Genomic DNA, 23,710 nt, shown 5'->3' on the forward strand with positions numbered 1-23,710 from the left:
TGGAATACTACATAAAGAATCATGATCAGAAGTTGGCTTTGATTTGGCACAATGTCTGGAACTTTGTGGGCAATTAATAAATATTTGTTAGCCAGGCATGGTTGTGCTTTCCTGTAATCCCAGTGGCTCCGGAGGCTGAGTCAGGAGGATTGCGAGTTCAAAGCCAACCTCAGCAAAAGCGAGGTACTAAGCAACTCAATGAGACCCTGTCTCTAAATAAAAATACAAAAAATTGGGCCAGGAATGTGGCTTAGTGATCAAGTGCTGCCCCTGAATTCTATCCCCAGTACCCAAAACAAACAAACAAATAAATATCTGTTAATGGAATGAATAAACACTGACATTTATTGCTCTTTTCTAAAAATCCAGATTAGCAATGAAATTGAGAATGTGACAGAAGAGCCCACAAAACCAGCAGCTGAACAGGTTGCAGAATTCACTATCCACCTTCTGGGAAAGCAGTACAAGGAAGAACTACAGGATCCCTCCAGCTCCTACCACCAACACCTTGCAGAAGAGTTTATTTCAGAGGTATGTAATTTGTTGTTTGTTTTTGTAAACAAGATAGTTTCTTAAGGATTAAGTTTTCCACATTCACAATAATATTTATGGATAGGTTTAGTTGTCAATCTGCTTTGTTCTGGGGTGGTGACATAGATGTTTCTTCAGAATGCTTTATGAAAGGTACACAGATAAGTCCTTTACTAGAAACAGTATCCTTCCATCTGCTAATAAATAAATGCTCTTTCCAGCTTTTGCTACATAGCCAAGGAAGACAGATTTATGGCCTGGTTTCGACTTGACAATATTAGCAGAAATGAGCATCTCTGAGAAACTATGCGCACTGTAATACTTTTCTTGAGGAAACATTAAATTTGATTTCTTTGAATTTTATCTTTAGTATTCTTTTTTTCTTAGGCTGAAATTTTTTGAGTAGTTAACACATAAATAATCTATAGTACCAAAGTTTAGAGGCACAAAAAGGTATATAGTGAAAGAAATTTCCCTTCTTTGTTCCTTTGTAAGGTGTATTTTTTTTAAAAGGGACTATTTAAAGAATGATGAATTAGAATCTCTCATAAATTCACTTTCTGGAAGAATTCTGTATAGGACTTGAACTCAAGATTCTTCCAGTTAAAAATGACACATACTTGGCCCCCTTCCGGAGTGTCTTGGTTCCTATGGAGTAAGGTATTGAATCCCATACACCCCTCTCTGTCTGATGACAAGGTACATCATTCCTTCCTGTTTATCTCTTTTCCAGTCCCTCTTGATTGGGTTGTCCTTGGCTAAATTTGTCAATTCCATTACCTTGGATTAATTTCCTTCCCCAGGCACTATGTCCAGATGGGAATAAAAATATGCATCTCTCAGCCAAACAGCATCATTGTAGCCACCAGACATGGGGAGTGTAGGCCAGACAATCCATTTTCCTAGCTGTGCAGCCAAGTTGTAGGCTGTATGGTATGTGGAAGAAATGTCAGCCAGGCCGGTGGCCACCTGGCATCAGATAGTATCTTGGATTGGTGTCTGGTTCTTTTTGCCTTTGGATTAAGGAACTTTTAATAAGTCTTAGTGTTTGGATAAATAATTACACAGAATGACTGCAGATTTAGAGAAAGTCTAGTATATTCTGAAAACACCTCCAGGAGAGAATGATAGCAATAGTTAATGGAATGAGGTGATTTGAGGATGATGAAAGGCCTGGGCCCACCATGAAATACCTTTTCTCTGCCTCTCTCTCTCTACCACCATCCCCACCTTACCTAGTGTGAAATGTCAATCAATAGTTACTCCTGTGAAGAACAGCAGAAGCAGGGGTTATGTCTCTGAAGGATCTTGTCATGGTATTTCCTGAAAACTGAAAGGGCTCCTCCAAGTCTTTCCTTTCAGGGTATAGTCATACTGATTTTTTTTCTCAACCTGGCTTCGAAAACACACTAGGAGAAAGAAAGCCTGTTTGGAAGAGATAAAGTTAATGTTGAGGAGCTATTATACATTTCCTTTTCTTTCCTTTCTTCTTCTTCTTCTTTTTTTTTTTTAAGAGAAAGGTGAGAGGAAGAGGTGGTGTGAAGAACTTGGGACAACACTAAGTATGATGTCAGAGTTTAAAAAGATAGCGTGATGACTTTGGGAAGGTACCTTAAGGCAGTCACTGTATCCATGCAGTTCCCTAGCATGGTGCTTTTTATAGAAGGATACAGTGCTTCTTTCTACAAGCTGCTTCCTTTTTGTCTGTCCATAGCATCCATGTGGATAAGTATCTTCATTTAACAGACGAAGTTCAAGAGGCCCAACTTGTTCTTGGTTCTTTTAGCTTCTTTTGGAGCAGATTGTAAAATCAGGTCTCTTTCTACTTTTCAAAGGGTTTCTTCCTTTATATTGTACAGAGTCCCCTTTGTTTTAATTCAAGGGAGAAGTTGGGGTGAATTTCACAGTTTTTCCAGTTCTGATCCTAATTCTAGAATATATTCACCATGAAGAAGAGAAAAAGGAAGATAAAACGTTTAATTCAGTGAAAAATATACGGGCTTTAGTATTAGAGAGATTTGAGGTTAAATAAATAAACTCTGATTCAGTCACCAAATATGTGATTCTGGCCAAATTGATTGACATTTTAGTGTGTCAGTTTTCTCATCTATAAAATCAGGTTAATATATATGTCTTGGCAGTGTTGCAAGAATCAGAAGTAATATTGCAAAGACACAGTACTCAACTCAATAAATTGTGCCTATTATTAATATTGGTATTAATAAAGTGGAATGACTTATTGTCCCGGATTCCTGTGCAGTATTAACTGGATGTGAAGAATTAGAAGACCTTTACATGTTTAGACTTAAGAGATGGCGTGGCCCAGGCCTTAGATGGGTTTTTTAATAATTATAATGTGTAATAGGACAGCATTTTGAGGACTTCTTGTACATTCATGGTAATATTACAAAAGCTAATATGGTAGATTTCAGTATTAGTGTTATAAAGGAAGGCTTATACATGGCCAAATCTACCAGCAAACACAGAGCTGGGCCCAACTCTCAGACTTATGATTCCTAGTTCTACAAATTCCACCTCTGTCTCCATCCTGCAAGAATTTATTCTTTCTTCTAAAAAAATAAAACAAGGTAAGTTACTATAGACAAAAAGTTTCATGAGTTTAAATTCTTTATTTTTAAGGCATGATGGTCTTTAGTGAACCAAAATTTTTAAAATTTCCCCTTTTCTGATTATGTGAAATTTGGTTAAAAGCAGATATCCAGAGATGGTCCAAAATTTGTTAACTTATTTCCCCTGTTCTACTGATGGCCCCATAGTAACCTATATGTTTAGCCATCTTCTGAAATGTTATGGATAAAGTGTTCAGTTTTGTTAAAATATGTGTTTTTGTAGTTTTGCATAATCTGATCATTTTTAGATCTTAGTCTAGTCTAGCATTCCTTTTTACATCTCCAGCCACTAAGCTCACATGGAGTTAAATGGCTAGATTTTAAAGACTTAGTATGAAAATCAGCTCCTGTGGTGTGATGCTCATAAATTGATCTTTTGACCAGTTGGGTTATCTGGCTACTACTTCTTAACTACCTCCTTGACAGCCAGTTGGCAAGGCCTCTGTCCTGTGGCTAACTCAGGGCTTGTATACTCCATTTAAATGCTGAACTGTGTTCATGGTTCTCTTGTGTTGTAGGAACAGGAAGCAGATGCCACCAGACACTTTCATACTTACAGAAAGCAGACACTTGACTCTTTGTCAATTTGTGTGCTGGGGCCAAATTTCTAATCCAAAACAATATTTTAAAATGCTTATATTATAGCTTCTTTTGAAATGAATGCTTTTTTTCACATTTTACCACATGAAGGAAAAATATCAGTGCATTGCCAATAAGAAGTGTTTTTTTTATAATTTGGAAAAAATTAATATTAAAATACATTAAATCCTTAAAAGGCAAAATGAAAAAGAAAAAAATGTGGCAGTTTTCTGATAAATGACATTTTCTATCATTCTAACTATTGTTTTATATATAAAACAATATATATAACTTATACATAAACATAGATATAAACATAGATATGTTTATATCTATGTTTATGTATAAGTTCCTAATAATTGTAAACAGTATATTTTTTATTCTGCTCTTATAAACCTTTTATATGTACTTTCCCATATTTCTCATAGTTATAATTTTTACTTTAAACAGGTTGAAAATGCCTTTACTGGATTACCAGGCTACAAGGATATTCATGTTCTTGAATTTAGGTAAATGGATTTACTCTAAAACTTCATGTGGTTAGTAGTACTCTTTCTTCCAAATGGACTATCCTTTTTATTTATCACATGGACTTTACTAGGTAATGCTATAATTCAATGTTCTTATGGCAAATTAGTATTCATTTTTAATGCTAGATTTTCAAGAGAGGAAACTGAGTTAGAAATATGTTAAAATAACATATTTAAGGAAACACTGTAGGCCTGTATTTGGACCAGGGTAAGAGTTTAGGAATTTTGGTCTGCAGCTTATTGCTGACAAGTTATACAGCTGTTATTTGGCTCTGATGGGACCCTAGGGCAGAGTTGGATGTGATCTCAGCATCCTCCTAAAGATTATCAATTTTATACTAAGATGACTATTTATGTCTTGATATAAGGCCATTCTGGAAGCATTAGTCTTCATTTCAAACATAACAGTTCCAAGTAAATTAGAGCAACCTCTTTCAAAGACATTTCTTCCCTGCTTAAGACTCATAGCATGATACTTGGGAATATTTATTGGCTAATGACTTTGTATGGGGAACTTCACATATGTGATGTGGTTTAGTCTTTAACCTTCTTAGGATAGATATTTTTAATATTCAGAGGATTAAACAAGTTTAAGGGGATGAAATAGCACAAAAAGAGCTTGTTAAATGGGAGTGGAGGAAGAACTTTGAAACAAGGTAGTTGACATTATCGTTCTTGCTCTTAGCTTTCATCTTAGGCATAGACATAGTACTGTGAGTTGGGCAGTTGGGTGATAGCTGTGACCCAGTTACTGGATTCTGGGAGCACAGATTGGGGCACTATGCAATATGACAACATAATTAACAGTGCAAACATCTCAACTTTGGCATGTTTTTGTCCAAACTTCTGAGTTTATGAGAAATACCACTAAGCACTTATAGAGCATTTAGTGTTCCAAGCAATGTGTGTGTGTGTGTGTGTGTGTGTGTGTGTGTCTGTCTGTCTGACTGTCTCATTAGTTTGTATAGAACTTATTCTGTCTATATATCTTCACTTGTTCTTTTTCTGATAAGAAAACCAGAGCACAGGAAATTTAAATAATTTACTTAATGGCCCTCAGCTAGTTAGTGGCACATGCTTAGTGAAGAGAGACCCTGCATGCTAAATTGATCTACCTACTCTCTTGCCAAAACCAGTTCTCGCAATTCAACTTTAGCAGTTTTCACAGATTGCTGCCTTTGCTTGTGACTAAGCTTAAGTGGGAACCTAAGAATGTGAGGCCTTTGAAGACCTCTCTCATTTGGCAGCATGTGAAAGGCAACAGGGCCTTTGGAGTGAATTTGCCTGGCTTTGAATCCTGCCTTTGTGCTTCTGGCTGGATGGCTTGGGTATATTATTAGATCTTAACTTTTCATTTGTAAAAAAAGACAATTTATTAACTCTGCTTTGCTTAAAAAATGCTTTTGAAATACTTTGGACAAATTCTTGGTTTCTTTGTTCCTTAGGTTTTTATGTGGAACATATAAATGTATCCTTAATGAATCCTGATGAGCATCCAGTGAATTAATTTTTGTTAAATGCTTAACATATTTTTGGCACATGGAAAGTTCTATTTTTTGTGTATTTTATATAAAATAAATACTAAGGGCTGGGAAATATCCTATCAGTTAGTCTGACCTTTTCCTACTCTTAGAGCCTTATGGTATAGCACTGGATTAACTTGAGTTTTCTCTTTCTTTACATTCATATGTCATTTAAATTTAATGTCATGCCATTCCATGAATGAGTCTATTAACCACAAATATCCCTCTAATCTGTATTTCTCAACTGGGAGTATCCCATTAGAGACAAATTCGTGTTTGCCTTCTTTTACTGTTATTGCGGAGACTAGTTTGTATAGAACTTATTCTGTATTTTAATGTCTCCATGCCTGGGTTTCAGGAGATGATCTGTGATTCCTTTGTTCTCTGTTATGGTCTATATAAACTTCTTTCTGGATATGCATCCTCATTTTGGTGAAGCATTAAAGAATGTATGGAAGAGAATTTCATTGCTTTTGTGCATGTGTGAAGGTATCCATAATTGACCCTTCTGTGGGGTAAATAGTTTCAGTAGGCATGGAATTCTGGTTGGAAAGTAATTTTCCTTTAGAGTTTTAAAGTTATTGCTCTATTTTTTTGTTATTCTAGAAAATGTTCATTTCAATTTATGAGTCCCTTTCCCCCAGGGTTATAGGATCATTTCTTTTTTAGTAAGGTTCTGAAATTTCTGAATGTTTAGTACAGATCTGTACATTTGATTTTCTTTTCATTTATTATAATACTATTGCATCCCAAAAAAGAAGATTCCCAATTTTAATGCCCCAAACAGAAATTCTATGATCTACTGAAAAGTTTATTTATAAACCACATATTAATTATTTCAAATATTTTAAAACAAAGTTTAAAAGACTAAAAACTATTGGTTTTAAAGTAGAATATTTTCTTCACTTTTTTTCACTTTCTTCAATCTGTAGGAATTTGTTGATACTGCTACTATATAAGTATTTTCATTTAAGAAGGCATTTCAAAGAAAATCAGAAGAAATATATAAATAACTTGTACCTTGAGGAATTATGTGACAATTACAACTGTCTTGAACTCTGATTAACACTTATCATCTTCATTTTCAGGTTCCCTAAGGACAATGGCAGGTAAAATACTTTTGGCACTTTTTGTGTTGTCCTTCTAATCAGGAGGTAGTTTAGAAAACATGTCAGCCATAGGTCCAGGGGAACATGACTCAATTCTTCAGTCACTTCCAGTTTCACTGTCATTTCCTTATAGATCAGGGACTGGCAAGCTTTTTCCGATAGAATTGTTGGTAAACTCTTGGTAAATATATAAGGCCATATAGTCTCTGAGGTAGAAGTAGACATAGGCAATATGATGTAAACTAAAGAGCCTTGTTGTGTTCCAGTGAAACTTTATATATGCTAACATCTAAACTTCATGTAATTTCAAATTTCACAAAATATTCTTTTAAAAAATTATTTTCAACCATTTAAGATGTAAGATCCATTTTTTTTTATGGACAGTAGACTGAATTCCACTCACAGACTATGTAGTTCATTAACTCCTTGTATAGACTGCTGACTGCCAAGTACTTTAAATATTGAGTTATGCTTAATTCAAATAGGAATAATAACTTGCATTCATGAAAATGTCACTCAATAATATAGTCAAGGGTACTTTAAGTCATAAATGAAGGTAAGAAACTGATACCTATAATAGTTCATTTGTAAAAACATCTGATCTCAGAGTTTTTTAGAAGCATAATATAAAAGCACAATTAATATACCTTTTGAAGATTTTTTGTCATTTTTATCTTTGTATTCCAAATTTATTTTTTCTTGGAAGCCTAATAATTTGGGAAACTGCATAGAAAAATGAGTGACTCTTGGTTTCTATTCTCTAGGAATGTACCATCTAATGAAAAGGGCTTTCAGACTTATGTCAAAGTGCTAGTTCTTATTTTTTTTTTAATTTATCATCTCAGTATCCCTATGAGTTAGTAAAAATGAGAATGAATATTTTCTCTTTGGAGCGGAGGAAATTTTACTTCAGTAAAGCAAATTGACTTAAGGCAAATTGTTGCCCGAAGTTATATGACTAGGAGATATCAGATATTTTGACCAAGTTAATCAGAATTTGTTTTTTCAGTGTATGCAAACTGCTCTGTGTATATGTATTACAGGTATATCTGCTGAGGTCTGCACTCAGCCAAAAGGCCATATTGTTTAATTGCTGTACTCTTGGGGTGATTAGAATGTTAAAACAAACCTAGATCTTGACGCTAACCATATGATAAAAAGAATGGTATCCATTTATTGAGTGCCAGTAGCCCTGTATAGGGGCACAGACAACAATTCAATATGAAGCCATTAGATTTTATGATAGAATTCTTGGAACTTTTTGGTTTACTTTTAATCTGAGTTGTATATGAATGACTATGTGGTACAACAATGTTCTTTATAGGACACATACCCTTTCCTCTCTCTCCTCTAAGCATTTGTACTTGCTCATTATGTTGTTAGCAGGATCCATTTGAAGTAAATCAATAATGTAAGTATGGTAAAGACACTATAAATTCAGCTTCAGGCTTTGAAAGTGTATGCTTTCTTCCTAGAAGAACCAGGAATGTCTGAGTTTCTCTGAAATATCCTTATTTTGGTTGATCTTGATGAAATGTGATACCACTATTTTTACTTTAAGAAAATCTGCAATCAGGGCATTGAGATGAGAGAACAAGAAAGGGTGAACTTCTCCACATGACTTAGGTCTCTGGAAGTAGCTGTCAGACACAAATTCTTTTCTACATATAGCTGTTTCAGACCAGTTCAGAAGATGAAGCACACTGGTATGGTGTTTGTTGGTTAACTTGGAGTTACTGAGGGCAGAGAGCCAGCACAACTTTCTTCAGTCAGGTAGTGGTTTACCTACCACTATGTATTCTATGTATGGACTTCCTTGTCCTCTTGGCTTTCTTTTAATCTGTCCTTCATCCTGAGACATCTTTGTACCCTATCACTGGGTCAGAACTCAACATGTTCTAGGTCACAGTGAAGTTCTTGGCCTTAGCTAAGAATACATTTTGGTACTTCAAATATTTCTTTGAGTTCTCTTTCCAGGACAAAAACATGGTAGTAAATTACAGCACCTCTCTGAGTTATATTATCTTTTTTTTCCCTGGCACTGGGGATTTAATCCAGGGTCATTTTACCACTGAGCTACAACCCCAGCAATTTTTATTTTATTTTTTTATTTTGAGTCACTGGGATTACAGGCATGTGTTACCACACCTGGCTTCATTTTATCTTATTTAATAAATTTATCATTAATAGACAAGTTTGATTATAATAGAAGTATTATTTTGAGATGTCCAATAGAAACAGTGGATGGCAAATAATATTTTGCCAGCAAATAATAAGGCTAGTAATGTAATCTAGATTGCCCGATTTGCATAGATTTCAGCATTTGGGGGCATTTCTTTTGATCTCTTCCTTGTAATATTTAAAATCCACATAAGGCACATGGCAAGCCTCTATAAAATGCTTGGCTTTACTTGTCTGATGCCCTACATAACTCAGGAACCAATTCAAGTACTAATTGGCATAGCCTTTCCTCCCTTCACCTCTGTTCTTTCTTCCTCCGCCCCTCCTTTTCTTTCTTCCTCCCTTTTTTCCTTCTTTTTTCCCCTTTTCTTCCACCACTTCATTCTGTTGTTGAGATATGTTAACACTACAAATAAATTAAATAGGTCATGCACGCATCCCAAGGAGATGCCCAACTTTTTGGATATGGTGGTATGGTCTGTCCTATTCAGCTTGGAAAGAGAATGTACATCCTCACAGAGTTGGGCTATGGCCCTAAAACGACGTCTCTAAAATGACTACCAATAAGATACACACGTCTGAAGGTAATATCCATGCTCTGTATGGTGAAAAATTATTCTTTTTTTATGTAGAGAGTGAAAATGCTTCAGATTAGTTATATAGTACCATTTAAGTGGTACAAATTCTGTTCAATTATCTACCTGTCTTAGCAAATAAAATTTACAATTGTTTTCTTTTCAAAAGTATTTATTGAACTACTCTGAGCCAGGCATAAGTTCTAGATGTTTGGGACACAGAGATGAATAATTACTGTGCCTATACAGTTAATGGGAAAGATAAAACAGGATCATAGACTCGTATCTTCAGTGGTAGAAAGAGGGAATAGATAAGACAGTGGAATGAGATGACATCATTACCCTGAGTACATGTATGAAGACAAGAATGGTGTGAATATACTTTGTAGGCAACCAGAGATATGAAAAATTGTTCTCTATATGTGTAATATGAATTGTATTGTATTTTGCTGTCATATATAATAAAGTAGGATAAAAAATAAATTAATACAAAAAGAAAGAGGTTTCCCAGGGAGGTGACATCTGAACTATGGCAAATAAAGAAATACCCAGATGAAGAAGGTGTGTGTATGTTTGTCCATGTGTATGTGAAAGATATATGAGATGAGAGGTAATAATAGGTATTGCAGAGAGAAGGAAACAGGACATGCAAAGATCCAGAGACAGAGCAATGTGTGGTACCTGTGGTCAGCCAGTTCATCAGAATGACTGAAGGCTTATAAAGAGCAATGGGAAGTATGGTGTGGTAAGTTCTGACCAGTAGATGTCTCTCTTACTATTTGATTCCACCTTGGAACAATCCCTTGGTTATTTTAGCATATTTTACTGTATTTCTTTCCTTATAAAGAAAGATTAGAAATTACTCATGGCTCGACATATTTTAATGTGCAAAATTAAAAGGATTTAACTGTTAAAAGGATTAAGGGACGTTCTAGATGTAAAACAAAATTTTTTTTTTTTTTTTTAAGCACTTAGAGCATCGGTGTCAAGAGGAATCAGCTACCATTTTTAAAATCCCTATACCACCTCTGTAGAAGAGGCAGCTTTTCAGGTCTGGAAGGAAAACAGAACTGAAGAAACTCAGTGGTTCTCCTCCCTGATTAAAACAAACTAACTTAAAAAAAAAAAAGCCTTTATATGCTAACAGGAACAAATGCATCAAAGAGGTTTGATTGTTGGTATAGCAGGTGGGGTGTCACCTTCATGGCAGCTCCTGTAATCCAGAGTGTCATTGGCACCAGGCAGGTCTGGGCAAGTCCAAAATCAGCCAGTACTCTCAGGAAGGAAAAGTCTCTTAAGACCAAGCATGGTTCCCAAGCCACAAAAGACAGAGAATTCTTTAGGATATCCATTGACTTATCTAGAAGGAGGCATGCATTTGCCAAATGTCCAATTATAGCCTTGACTGGCTCATGCATTCTCTCTCAAGAGGAAAATTTATAGGGATTTACAATTGAAAGTTCACTTTGCTAATTTGAGATCAGGAAGAGGAAATTAGACGATCTTAAAGACCAGTCTCCTCAAGCTGTGAGAGCTTGTTGTATCTGTCTACAATCTAGAGTTGTACCTTATAAGGAAGCTTCAGTACTCTGGTCAGAAATTTTACACTAAACAGTAACATAAATTATTTACCAATTCTTTTTTTTTTCTCCGTGATATCACCCTCATTTTTCTGATACTTTTTCTTTAGATATGTAAATAATTTGGATAGTCTTAAGTTTTCTTTTTTTTTTTTTCAGATAAGTATAGATTTCTGTTCATCTAGTAGACTGTGGTGCTTCTTACTGCCAGTATCAAGCTGCATATTAGGGATAGAATCTGAAAAAGAAAAAGGTAGTCATGTTACCTAGGCCCAGGTTAGAGGCTGCTGGAGTCCCAAATAACTGGATTTGGTTGCCTGCCCACAAATCAGAAATAGAGAAAAAGACATAAAAAGGAAAAATGAATTTAATCACAGTTTGATCAAAACAGATGTCTTTTCCCTTTCTACAGAGAGGTTACAATTTATAGGAACAAAATTCAGAAAATATACGTATGAAGATTTAACTAGACTGTGCTAGCCAGAGATAGGTTATAATTTCAGTTTTGTTGGCACCTTCCAGGGCCAGGGGAGCACCTTCTCAGTTTCTATTCTCAGGAAGCTGGGATGGAAAAAATTCAGGTTACCAAGAAATGGGAGAGGAAAAAAGAAAAACAATTTGTGGTTTTTAATTTCAAAGGGGCCCCTTTATAGTCACTGTAACAAAATCTTTTTACAAAACAATGAAGACTATAATCAAGGATATATATGGATATATAAACAAGTTAAGAGAAAGATACATTTAATTTATTCTTATGCTTTGAGTGTCATTTTGCTGCCATGAAATGTCTGAAGTAGCAGATGGCTTCCGTTGCACATCTGTTTGGCATTGCTTACCTCTGGAAGGTACTGGTCTCCTTTCCTCTGGAGGGATCTTGGTATGGCTTGCAGGTTACTGTGTGATGGCTGTGAACAGAGACAGTCTGGGCAGGCACAGTGGTGACTAGCACAGAGCTGTTCTCATAATGACTTTTTCTGATAATAGTTTTGTTAAAGCTACTGGGAGTGTAGCATATTAGTTCAGAATGCAGGGGCTGGAGTCAGACAGATCTGTGTTTAAATCCTGACTCGACCACATCTTTATGATGAATTTTAAAAAAGTCTTTTAATTTCTTTAAAGCTCAGTTTCTTTAACAATATGCTGAAGGCAAAGCCTTTTTTCTTCAGGTTATTATGAAAATAATAATGTAAAATGCCTGTCACATTGTAAGATTTATAAAATGTTAGGTTTTAGTTAGGAGAAATTTGACTGAGAGTTAAGGAATATTCTTATTTGCTTTAAAATTTTGTATTCTGTGTTATTTCTCCCAAATGACTATTTAAGAAAATGTCAAATAACATGTTAACTCCTACTTAATTACATATGTTTTACTTTCTCTCCTTTATTCTCTTTACTTATGGAAAAGTGGATAGTAAGAAAGCCTAATTCCCAAGGTTTTTTTTAAGCACTTGTTAAGTTTTCATTTAATTAATTAATGAGAGTCAGCAAAAGAAAAAGAGAGAGTTTCTAGAGCATTTGAAAAGCAAAAACTTTATATAGTTAATTGGGAAAGGATATGTAAGTTAGACACAAAGCTATTTAATGTCATGAAGGGCAGTGAAGTTATAAACTTTGGAGTTATCTTTCCTGCCAAGTTTTAATTTTTTAATTTAAAGTTTTAAACTTTTTCTTGCACAATAATTAACTATGGTTTAGTACTTAATTTTCAACAACTGTAATAAAAGTTGGCTACGATCTACATACTGTGGGGTCGGGCTCCAAATTCCTCAATAGGACACCCATAGCACAAAAGTTAATAACTAGAATCAACAAATGGGACTTGCTCATACTAAAAAGTTTTTTTCTCAGCAAAAGAAACAATAAGAGAGGTAAATAGGGAGCCTACATCCTGGGAACAAATCTTTATTCCTCACACTTCAGATAGAGCCCTAATATCCAGAGTATACAAAGAACTCAAAAAATTAGACAATAAGAACAAATAACCCAATCAACAAATGGGCCAAGGACCTGAACAGACACTTCTCAAAGGAGGACATACAGTCAATCAACAGGTACATGAAAAAATGCTCACCATCTCTAGCTGTCAGAGAAATGCAAATCAAAACCACCCTAAGATACCATCTCACTCCAGTAAGATTGGCAGCCATTATGAAGTCAAACAACAACAAGTGCTGGCAAGGATGTGGGGAAAAGGGTACACTTGTACATTGCTGGTGGGACTGCAAATTGGTGCAGCCAATTTGGAAAGCAGTATGGAGATTTCTTGGAAAGCTGGGAATGGAGCCACCATTTGACCCAGCTATTCCCCTTCTCGGTCTATTCCCTAAAGACCTAAAAAGAGCATGCTACAGGGACACTGCTACATCGATGTTCATAGCAGCACAATTCACAATAGCAAGACTGTGGAACCAACCTAGATGCCCTTCAATAGACGAATGGATAAAAAAAATGTGGCATTTATACACAATGGAGTATTACTCTGCATTAAAAAATGACAAAATCATAGAATTTACAGGGAAATGGATGGCATTAGAGCAGATTATGCTAAGTGAAGCTAGCCAATCCCTAAAAAACAAATGCCAAATGTCTTCTTTGATATAAGGAGAGTAACGAAGAACAGAGTAGGGACGAAGAAGATTAACATTAAACAGGGATTAGAGGTGGGAGGGAAAGGGAGAGAGAAGGGAAATTGCATGGAAATGGAAGGAGACCCTTAGGATTATACAAAAGTACATACAAGAGGAAGTGAGGGGAAAGGGAAAAATAATACAAGGGGGAGAAATGAATGACAGTAGAGGGGGTAGAGAGAGAAGAGGGGAGGGAAGGGGAGGGGAGGGGGGATAGTAGAGGATAGGAAAGGCAGCAGAACACAACAGACACTAGTATGGCAATATGTAAATCAATGGATGTGTAACTGATGTGATTCTGCAATCTGTATATGGGGTAAAAATGGGAGTTCATAACCCACTTGAATCAAAGTGTGAAATATGATATATCAAGAACTATGTAATGTTTTGAACAACCAACAATAAAAAATTAAAAAAAATTATGAGACAATTTACCATTACTGGGAGGACTTAGACTTTTTGAAATCAGGGAGGAGAAATGCTAATGGGGAAAGAAGAGAGAAGGCTGATAGTGAAGAGAAACTAGTTGGCTTTGAAGGAGAAGATAAAGGGTAAGAATTAGGGGATAAAGAGGTTCAGGTGATTCTTCAGAGCTGATTGTGTGGCTTCATTAGAACTCTTGCTTTGTTCTTAGAGCTGTGACCTCCATTCTTTGGAAAGGAATGGATGGCAAAATGTTGCCCAGCGTCTGCAGAGTTTTGATGGGATTCATATCTTTGAGATTCCTTTTTAGTTTTAATGTTTGCTCTTTAAGGATTCAAAGCTCCTTTCTTTGTCCTTCCTTAGCTGGACCTAATCTGTTCTCTTTTCATCCACAGTGGTTTAGACGTTCATTATGCAGTTACCTTCAATGGTGAGGCCATCAGCAATACCACATGGGACCTAATCAGCCTCCATTCCAACAAGGTGGAAAACCATGGCCTTGTGGAACTGAATGATAAGCCCACTGCTGTTTATACAATTAGTAATTTCAGAGATTATATTGCTGAGACCCTGCACGAGAATTTTTTGCTGGGGAATTCCTCCTTGAATCCAGATCCTGATTCTCTTCAGCTTATCAATGGTGAGTTTGATATTCATCATGAAGTCCTTGTATATAATTTTAGTTTGCTCTGGGAAAAACTAATTTCCCTAATTACATGTGGTTCTGAGCCTTCCTAGACTACATAAGACAGGAGCTATCTTGATACATATGGAGCTTTAGTCATGCTGCAATCTTGGATAGAGTAATTAGGATTTTGGCGGGGGTGGGGGGAATATTTGTAGCTAGGAAGGTCACAAAGTGGGGAAAGTGGAAAATAGCATGGCATTTAGAAATAGTTTGGAGAGATTAGAGCAAAGTATTTTTTTTAAAGGAAAGTAGTACTTGGAAATATGAATTGAAACAGACTATGGGTTAAAGGAAACCAAGGATGAACTCTCTAGAGGAAACTCAGCTGGTTGAAGCTTAAAAGCCAGAGAGTAGATGAGAGGAGCATTTCAGAATAGCTGATGGGCAATCATGGTCAAAGAAGAACTGGGTCCTGGCTGTCCAGAGAATTCAATACTATGTTTGAATTCAGATGGCTGTGGTGGGCTGGCTCTGATCCATAATAAGCAGGTGGATCCAGGATCATCAAGGAGAGGGTGACTGTTCTGGATTTGGGGACTAAAAGTGGCCCAGGTGACCTGGGAATACAACTTGCTTAGAGTTGGGCTGCTAGTTCTTAACATCTTAACTCAGCAGGACACAAGTCCTGTTAATCTACTTGCAACTTCATGCTTGCTTCTCATGATTTCTTCACTCATTGGTAGTTTAGCTTTTAAAACTTCGGCAGAGTATGTTTACTGAAGTGACAGCATGGGGCACATACCAACTGCCAAAGATAGAAATACATTGTGTGAGAGGCAATATTAATAATAATGCATTTTTATAGTTTCTCCATCTCCCACAGAGTTTAAAGAGAAATGAACCTGTATTCTTTTTTAAGAGAAAAAAACTTTAGGCAAATTAAATTTAACAGGTTAATTAAACAAAGAGTGGTTGTTTTTTTTTTTCAGTTAGATAGCCCCTAGAAGACTTTGTAAAATTTTGTAAGACTCCAGGGTTTCCATATGGCTGGGTAACATTTATAGATAGAAAATGAGAAATGATATATGGCAAATGAAAGTGAGGTATAGAGATAGATGGGTTGGTTAAAAACAATGTTTACTTATTTGATGATTTGATGGAAACTCAGTCACTGTGACTGGATGACACTTTGCTATATGTTACAAAAACAAATTCCTGAGTTAGGTTTTCATTTTGTTTGTATACTGAGTTAGATTGTAGCTCTGTATGTAAGGACTCAGGTATGTGAGTTCAGAAGCCTGCATAGGCCAAATTTAGTTTATTTAATATCTTTCAAACAGTGACCACCTAAGCCTTTGTGTGTGTATGTGTGTGTGCATGTAAATAAACAGACAAAAATGGACACTACAAACCAGAAAGTCTTGTTGAGTCTATATAGGAAGAACAAATAGTTATTAATAGAAGAGAATAGAATAGATTAGGGAACCAAGATTTGGACGATTGGGGTTTGAAGAAAAAATATTTAGAGAGAAAAGAAAATCTTTTCTTTCCAGGTAGTACTAATTTGTGTGTGTGTGTGACTGTGTGTGTGTGGTGTAGGCTTATATGAATGTATTTGTGACTGTATCAGTGAGCTTTCTGTTGCTTTGACAAAATACCTGAGAAAAAACAACTTAAAGGAGATCAGATTTATTTTGACTCACTGATTCAGAGGTTTCGATCCATAGTCAGCCAGCTCCATTGCTTTAGGTCTGTGGCAAGGCATAGCATCAGGGCACAGATGGTGTAGTGGTACAGAGCTGCTCACTTCATGGTGGCTGGGAAGCAAAGAGAAGATGAGTCTGGGGACGAAAGATACCTTTTCAGTGCCCCCAGTGCCTTCCTTCCTTGAATGAGGCCCCACTTCCGACAGTTTTTACCACCTCCCAATAGTCCAGTCAGTTATGAGCCCATCAGTGAATTAATCCACTGATGAGATCAGATTCCTCATGATCCGATCACTTTCCAAAAGCTCCACCTCTGAACATTGCTGCATTGGGAAACCAAACTTTCAACACATGAGCTTTTTGCAAACATTCCAGATTCAAACTGTAAGGTGTGGTGTGGTGTGTGTGTGTGTGTGTCTGTGTGTGTGTGTGTGTGTGTGTGTGAGAGAGAGAGAGAGAGAGAGAGAGAGAGAGAGAGAGAGAGAGAAAGAGACAGAGACAAACACATTGATTTACTGTGTGTGATATGTGATATGATCCCTTAGTACCCAAGTAAGATTTTTAGAAAGTTACTTGGCTTGACTAAAACTTCAAGTTGCTTTACAACTATTTTGGCTGCCAGACTAATGTTTTTTTTTTTTAATTTGACACACTGTGCTGAGGAAGTCTTTTAATGAAGGACTTAGAGCCTTAAGATGGAGAAACCTTTCTCTTCAGTGGGTGATAGTGACATAAAGTTATTAGTTCTAAAACATTAGAGAGTATTTGTATTTTGGAGCAGGGTGGGTACCCTGGGATCCCTTTTTCATAAACTCCTTTTTCTTTGTTAAATCTTGTTGGAATGTTTGGGTAGTATGAAATATCAAATAGAAAAGAAACTTGTAATCTGAAACTGGGGGCTAACCAAGGGGATAGCATATGGGCGAAGACTTCAGGAATGTGGATATGGGGTTGAAACAGAGAAAAGATACTTATGAAGTAAAGACGTCAGAGGGATTGAAACCTAGACTGAGCTAAGTGCAAATACCAAGGTCAGCAACCATGAGGTAGGAGTATGCCATGAGGATTAATGGATGCAGTAGGCAAAGTGGTTGACTAGGAAGATAAATCTACAAACAACATTGTAAGATCTTCCTCTTATGTGGAGCTTAGAAGTAGAACTACCTCCTAAAAGGTGTCCTAAAAAGAGTCATCAACTCTCTTAAAATTTGGAAGAAAGTTCAACAAAGGTTTAAGATATACAGTACCAACTTATTCGAGTGCCTTGGTCTTTCATTAGATGTAGGTTTTAATTATTCAAAATTTTGTTCCTAGAATACATTTCTATTGTTATACCAATTTCAGAGTTCTATACTTCTAGGAAACTTGAATGTGATCATCCTCGATCTTCTATTTCCCATAGAAGATGGGAAAATTATATATACATTTGAAAAGAATTTTGGAAAATATGTAAGCCAAATAGAATTTTTGTCTCTGCTTGATTCCCTCTATGGCTGGCCAGTGGGTACAGGTGAATAAAGAGACCCTGCTCCTATTTTAGCAGCATACACCAAACCTTCCTCCTTATAATCACCACTTTTTAGCTTTTATGATTCCTATTCTCCTTCAGACAAAAAGCCCAATTTCTTCTTTGTCCATGTTTCCATACTATATATATATATATATATATATATATATATATATATATATATCCCTCACATTGCTTTATAATTTCCAGTTTGTATTTTTCTCTATAACAGTGCTTCCGAAAGAGAAACTAAGTTTTATTGATATTTATAGCTTTAACTTTGGCAAAGTCTATGGTAACTAGCAAGGATTCAGTAAATCTTTGTTGAAATAAATTATACAATCTACTCTTTTTTATTGCCCTTTATTATTATTACATAATAAACCTTTTTGGTTTTGAAGGCCATTTTTCAAAGTCTCTTTCTGGCAAAAAGGGAATATTTTTCATACTTTTTCTACCATTCTTACATTGTTCTAATGAATTAAAATGTTGGTTTAGTTTTCTTAAAATGAAAAAAAAAATCAGCTTGAAAATAACTGTTTCTTAGGAATCTGGAAAAAGAGTGAAAGCTGTCATGAGGAAGAAAAGGAAATAATATGAGGGTCCTACATATAATAATGGGAAGGATCTTTGTTTTATGTTAGATTCTTATAATTCAGATAGATTATGCTAATATAAGTAAAATACCTAAACAATGTTGCAAACATTTTGTGAGTCTACCTCATCTGTTCTGCTAAAATCTAAACTATAAGGAGGAAGAACTTGGTTTTTAGTTGTTGCTGCACTTCAAATAAAATAGTGTCACAATTAAATGCTGTTTACTATTGTTCTTTTCTCAGTGAGAGGAGTTTTGCTTCCCCAAACTGAAGATCTAGTTTGGGACACCCAAAGTTCAAGTCTTCAGGCAACGCCTCCATCTATTCTGGTATGTGTCTATGTCTTGCCTAGACCAGGTTTTTCTCCTTTGTGTCCTCACCTGCTTACTTTGGCATCATGAGCTTCTCAAGCTGTTCCCATTGCAAATATTCTCTTGCATCATCCCTGGAACATTACTCAGAATTGTCAAATCATGGGTACTAAGTGTTGGTTCAGAAAATTTAAGCTTTCCATGGTAGTTAAATGAAGTCTTACATTGCCAAACTCGACACATGGTAGAAAACTTAATATTTATGGTTCATACTTATTTGATGATAATTAAGCTATATGTGTCCAGTGAGTTGTTTTCAAAGTTATCCAGACATAGCTTTTATAGATAAGACTATAAATTGATGTATAAGTTCAGAATATAGACTTTAATTTCAAGGATTGTATTGCAGAAAGTTTGGACACCAAAGCATATAGAATAGTGTGTGAGTGTGTGTGGAAGGGAGAGAAGGAAGAGTAAAAATATCAACTAGCTGACAAATAACAGGGACTATAAATCAGGTTTCCTTTTCAACTGGATTGAAAACACTTCCATTTGCACATCAACAGCATGGAATGAATTTTATTTTCTGTTCTTACTACCAACTCCAGGAGGAAATCCTCTTCCATCTCTACATCTCTAATTTCCACTTCACTTTTAGGGAAGCATCTAGTAGAGAAGAAAATAACATCCTTGAGTGCAGTTAAAACATCCACAGTGCAGCCACAATGGCAGTGTCCTACCTATCTATAATGACTACAGGGATCACTTACTATCACAGATACCAGAGGGGGACTCCTCATCTATGCTCCCCACTCCTTCTACTCTCTTAAGACTTCTTTTTGTCTCGTGTCAGCTGTATGAAATACTTGTTTCTTGGCATTAAGCCAGCAATGGAAATTTGGAAAATCTGCCCCCAATTCATTTGATCATTGATCTATGTAGACAAATCTTCTACTCAGCAATAGAAGAACTCAATTTTGAAATATGGAATCTCTGGAAAGAACCTTTTCACAGAGTTCCATTTTGGAGAAAAAAAGGATGGGAATATTGACATCAGAGTGTACATTCATTTGGTGTTTGTTTATTCATTCATTCAAATATATTTATTTTGTACTTTTAATGTGCCAAGTGCTGGGGAAACTTAGATGAATAAGGTGTGGCCCTGCCTCCCAGAATTTTCCAGTCTGGTAGTAGACAGACTTCTAAACAAACAAGTTGATGCAGATGCTATCCTGGATGTCCATCCAGAGTGCAATGGCAGAGAGAGGTGAGGGCACCACTTGTTTTCGCTCCTTCTAATCACGTTCAACTGGGACTTCTGTAACCACACGTCTGTGATGATATTTTAGAATCATGATGTCAAGACAGGATTCCTATAGCAGGCAGAAGTTGCTAACTGGAGACAAGCTGGCTACATCTAGCTGTAGACATGCATTTTGCAATGAAGTTTTAAAAATAAGCCAACAACTAAAAATTAGATTTTTACATGAAAATACAGATTTCCAGCTTCTTTTGAAAACCAAGAAGATCTGATGTTATTAAATTCACTTTTCTTTGTGTCAGAAAAGGCTGCTACTTTAATGATGGCAAGCAGTGACTAACTGGGCTTATTGCTCATTTATGTTGCTGTGGTTCCCTTTTCATTTAAGCCAAATCCTTACTTTAATGAACAGTGATAACTGCAGAGCATTCATTAGCAATTTAGGAGACATTGGAATATTTTAAAAAATTTTATTGATATGTAATGATTACAAATAGTTATGGGGTACAGTGTGATATTTTTATATATGTATGCAATGTGATCAAATGAGAGTGAATTATATCATCACCTCAAGATTTTTCATTACTATGTGTTAGAAATATTCATATCTGTCTTCTAAGTATTTTGAAGTATACCATATTGTTAACTATCATCACACCTCTGTGCTACAGAAGACTAGATAGTTCCCTTTAACTGACTTTAACTTGGATCCTGTTAATCAACCTCTCTCCCCCTGACTACCGCCCCCTGTCCTTTCCCAACCTCTGGTAACTACTATTGTGCTTTCTGTATCTATGAGATCAACTTGTTTAGCTTCCACATTTGAGTGAGAACATGCAGAATTTGAGTCATTAGATTGTTAATGAGTGATAATAAGATATAAACAATTGTGAATTAGAAATGTCTGGTCTGTCTTCTCTCCCTTCCTCCCCTCTCCCTCCCTCCCTCCCTCCCTCCCTCCCTCCCTTCCTTCCTTCCTTTCCTCTTATTTTAGCAAGATTTTTACTATATTACAGAAGTGAGTTTTTTAAAATAAATTGGATTTTTAAGAATTATTTTAGCGTTAGGGATATTGCATGATTGAATTTGGCAGTTTTCTGGCATCCCACTTTGAAAATCTTCATTTGTTGTACAATAAGTATGCTTTCTGTAGTAGTAGCAACCTTTTTAGCTGGCATTAGCAGATGTGAAACTGGCCAATATAATATTAAACTTGTCACTATACTACATTGAATTAAAAAAGAATTCATAAATTGAATTTGTTACTATGGGAACATCTATCGATATAAAAATAAATGAAGTGCTGCTATTCCTGGCATGTATAATATTCACCTTTGAAAATGTATAAGAAAGTTTCATTACCAAGCAGTTTTTTTAAAATTTTAGTTATAAATAGACAGCATGCCTTTATTTTGTTTATTTTTATGTGATATTGAGGATTGATCCTAGTGCCTCCTATGTGCTAGGCAAGTGCTCTGCTACTGTCTATAGCCCAAGCCCCCATGCAGTTTTTTTTTTTTTTTTTTTTGGTGCTGGGAATTGAACTCAGCGGCACTCAACCACTGAGCCACATCCCCAGCCCTATTTTGTATTTTATTTAATAACAGGGTCTCACTGAGTTGCTTAGTGTCTCACTAAGTTGCTAAGGCTTTGAACTTGTGATCTTCCCGTCTCAGCCTCCAGATCTGCTAGGATTACAGGCATGGGGCACTATGCCCAGCTCCCATGCAGTTTATTTTTTTAAATTTTAATGTTTATTTTTTAGTTTTTAGCAGACACAACATCTTTGTTTGTACATGGTGCTGAGGGATCGAACCCGGGCTGCATGCATGCCAGGCGAGTGCGCTACCGCTTGAGTCACATCCCCAGCCCCTCACATGCAGTTTTTTAAAGTAGTATTTATTTGGAATGGATGATCTTCCTTCATTATTTGAAAAGTCCTACTGCTTACTTTAATACTTCATGTTGCCTGTTGGTAACTTGAGTCTTATTAAAGATATTGTTCTACTTTTACTTTTTATAAAATTAAAAAGCATTTATTTTTTTATAAAAATTATGTATTACAAGGTTCAGGGTCTTGCCCTTCCTCCCACATAAGATTTTTATAACCCATTTTTATAACCCAGCTATGAAGTAGACATGGCTACTTAGAGATGCTAAAATACTCTGCTTTGAGGGCTTCTTTTTATTGAGAATTCAGCTGCTTTTCTAATTAGCATCAGGCCCTGTCTGTTGGAACTCAATTCCTGAAACATGGGCTAAATGGCTTATGATATCTCATTTGGAATTTTTTTAAAAGCATATTTGGAATTTTCAAGAATGTGAATCTTCCTGACCTAGATGGAAGCATGAGTTGCTTTGACACATATCTAGAGGTAGTTTTAGAAAAGAGGACACAAGTGAATTCCCTGATGTGGTGACATCATCATCACCCTAGCTACTTTTCTGAAGAAAAGAACTTGGTGTTAAGCAAATGGTTTTCTTACTTTACCCCTGAAATATATATAATTTTTGAAACTAGAAAAAGTTGGGGGTAGGGAAAGAAGAAAGGAACTTCTCTTTATATAAAAATAGCCAACCTATTCCATAGAGCAGACGTTTAAATATTAGAAAATGGCCTGTCTCCCTCACTTCTGTGTTCACCTGGGTCTTGGAAATGCTAAGCCTAAATGCCTGATTAGCCAAGTCTGTTCTGGTTTCTCCTTTGGGAATCCTTTCACCATCTGGATATATGCACTCAAAGAGACCTCTGAATGAATATCCTGTGGTAGTGGGGAAATCACAGGAAAATCCAGATGCTCAGCTTCTAGTTCTGATTTTTTTTTTTTTTTTTTTGCAACATTGGGCATTTCACCTCCATGAACCTCAGTTCTTAATCTTTAATAGGCATGATAGGACTATATGATTCCTAAGAGTCTAATTCTAAAAATTGATTGACCTTTGTTTTGCTCACACTTGTGCATTCTCAGTCCTTCCTCCCACATAAGATTTTTATAACCCATAGAATGGCCCTGTAAAACACCTGAGCCTTTGGAAAAGACAAGTTGCTATTTTCACTTGATTTTTTTTTCTCTCTCACATTCTAGACTGTATCTTCATATTTATCTGGAATTGAACTCTTCTCTCTCCATCAGGTCTATTCTTAAGGACAGAGGATAACTTAGATATTATAGACAAAAATATGAGGCAACTCTGTGTGTCTATTTGGTGCCAAGTTATATAGGAGCACTACATCCAAGCCAGTGATTTGCAAGCTGCCTCCACTATGTGCAGTTATTTAAGGTGAATTCTGCTCCAGATGATAATATACTCTATTCTTAATATACTAAAATTTACTAGGTAAATGTTGGAAGTGGTTTCCTCATTTTAGTCACTTTTTCACTGCTGTGACTAAAAGGACTCAACCAGAACAA

At 35.9% G+C, this 23,710-nt stretch overlaps 1 protein-coding gene across 1 annotated transcript in view; it reads left to right on the top strand.

Annotated features, from left to right (window-relative positions):
- Positions 1 to 23,710, top strand: part of Impg2 (interphotoreceptor matrix proteoglycan 2) — an 89,955-nt gene that overhangs the window by 43,648 nt on the left and 22,597 nt on the right. The window contains exons 8-12 of the mRNA XM_058582897.1: positions 370 to 531; positions 4,191 to 4,249; positions 6,882 to 6,902; positions 14,684 to 14,928; positions 18,969 to 19,054. Of these exons, the coding sequence (XP_058438880.1) occupies positions 370 to 531; positions 4,191 to 4,249; positions 6,882 to 6,902; positions 14,684 to 14,928; positions 18,969 to 19,054 (573 nt within the window). The remainder of the gene's footprint in view (positions 1 to 369; positions 532 to 4,190; positions 4,250 to 6,881; positions 6,903 to 14,683; positions 14,929 to 18,968; positions 19,055 to 23,710) is intronic.

Source organism: Marmota monax, unplaced genomic scaffold (genome assembly GCF_021218885.2).
Source record: "Marmota monax isolate L192 unplaced genomic scaffold, Marmota_monax_Labrador192_F-V1.1 WCK01_AAM20220418_F8-fsc00053, whole genome shotgun sequence".
NCBI lineage: Eukaryota > Metazoa > Chordata > Mammalia > Rodentia > Sciuridae > Marmota > Marmota monax.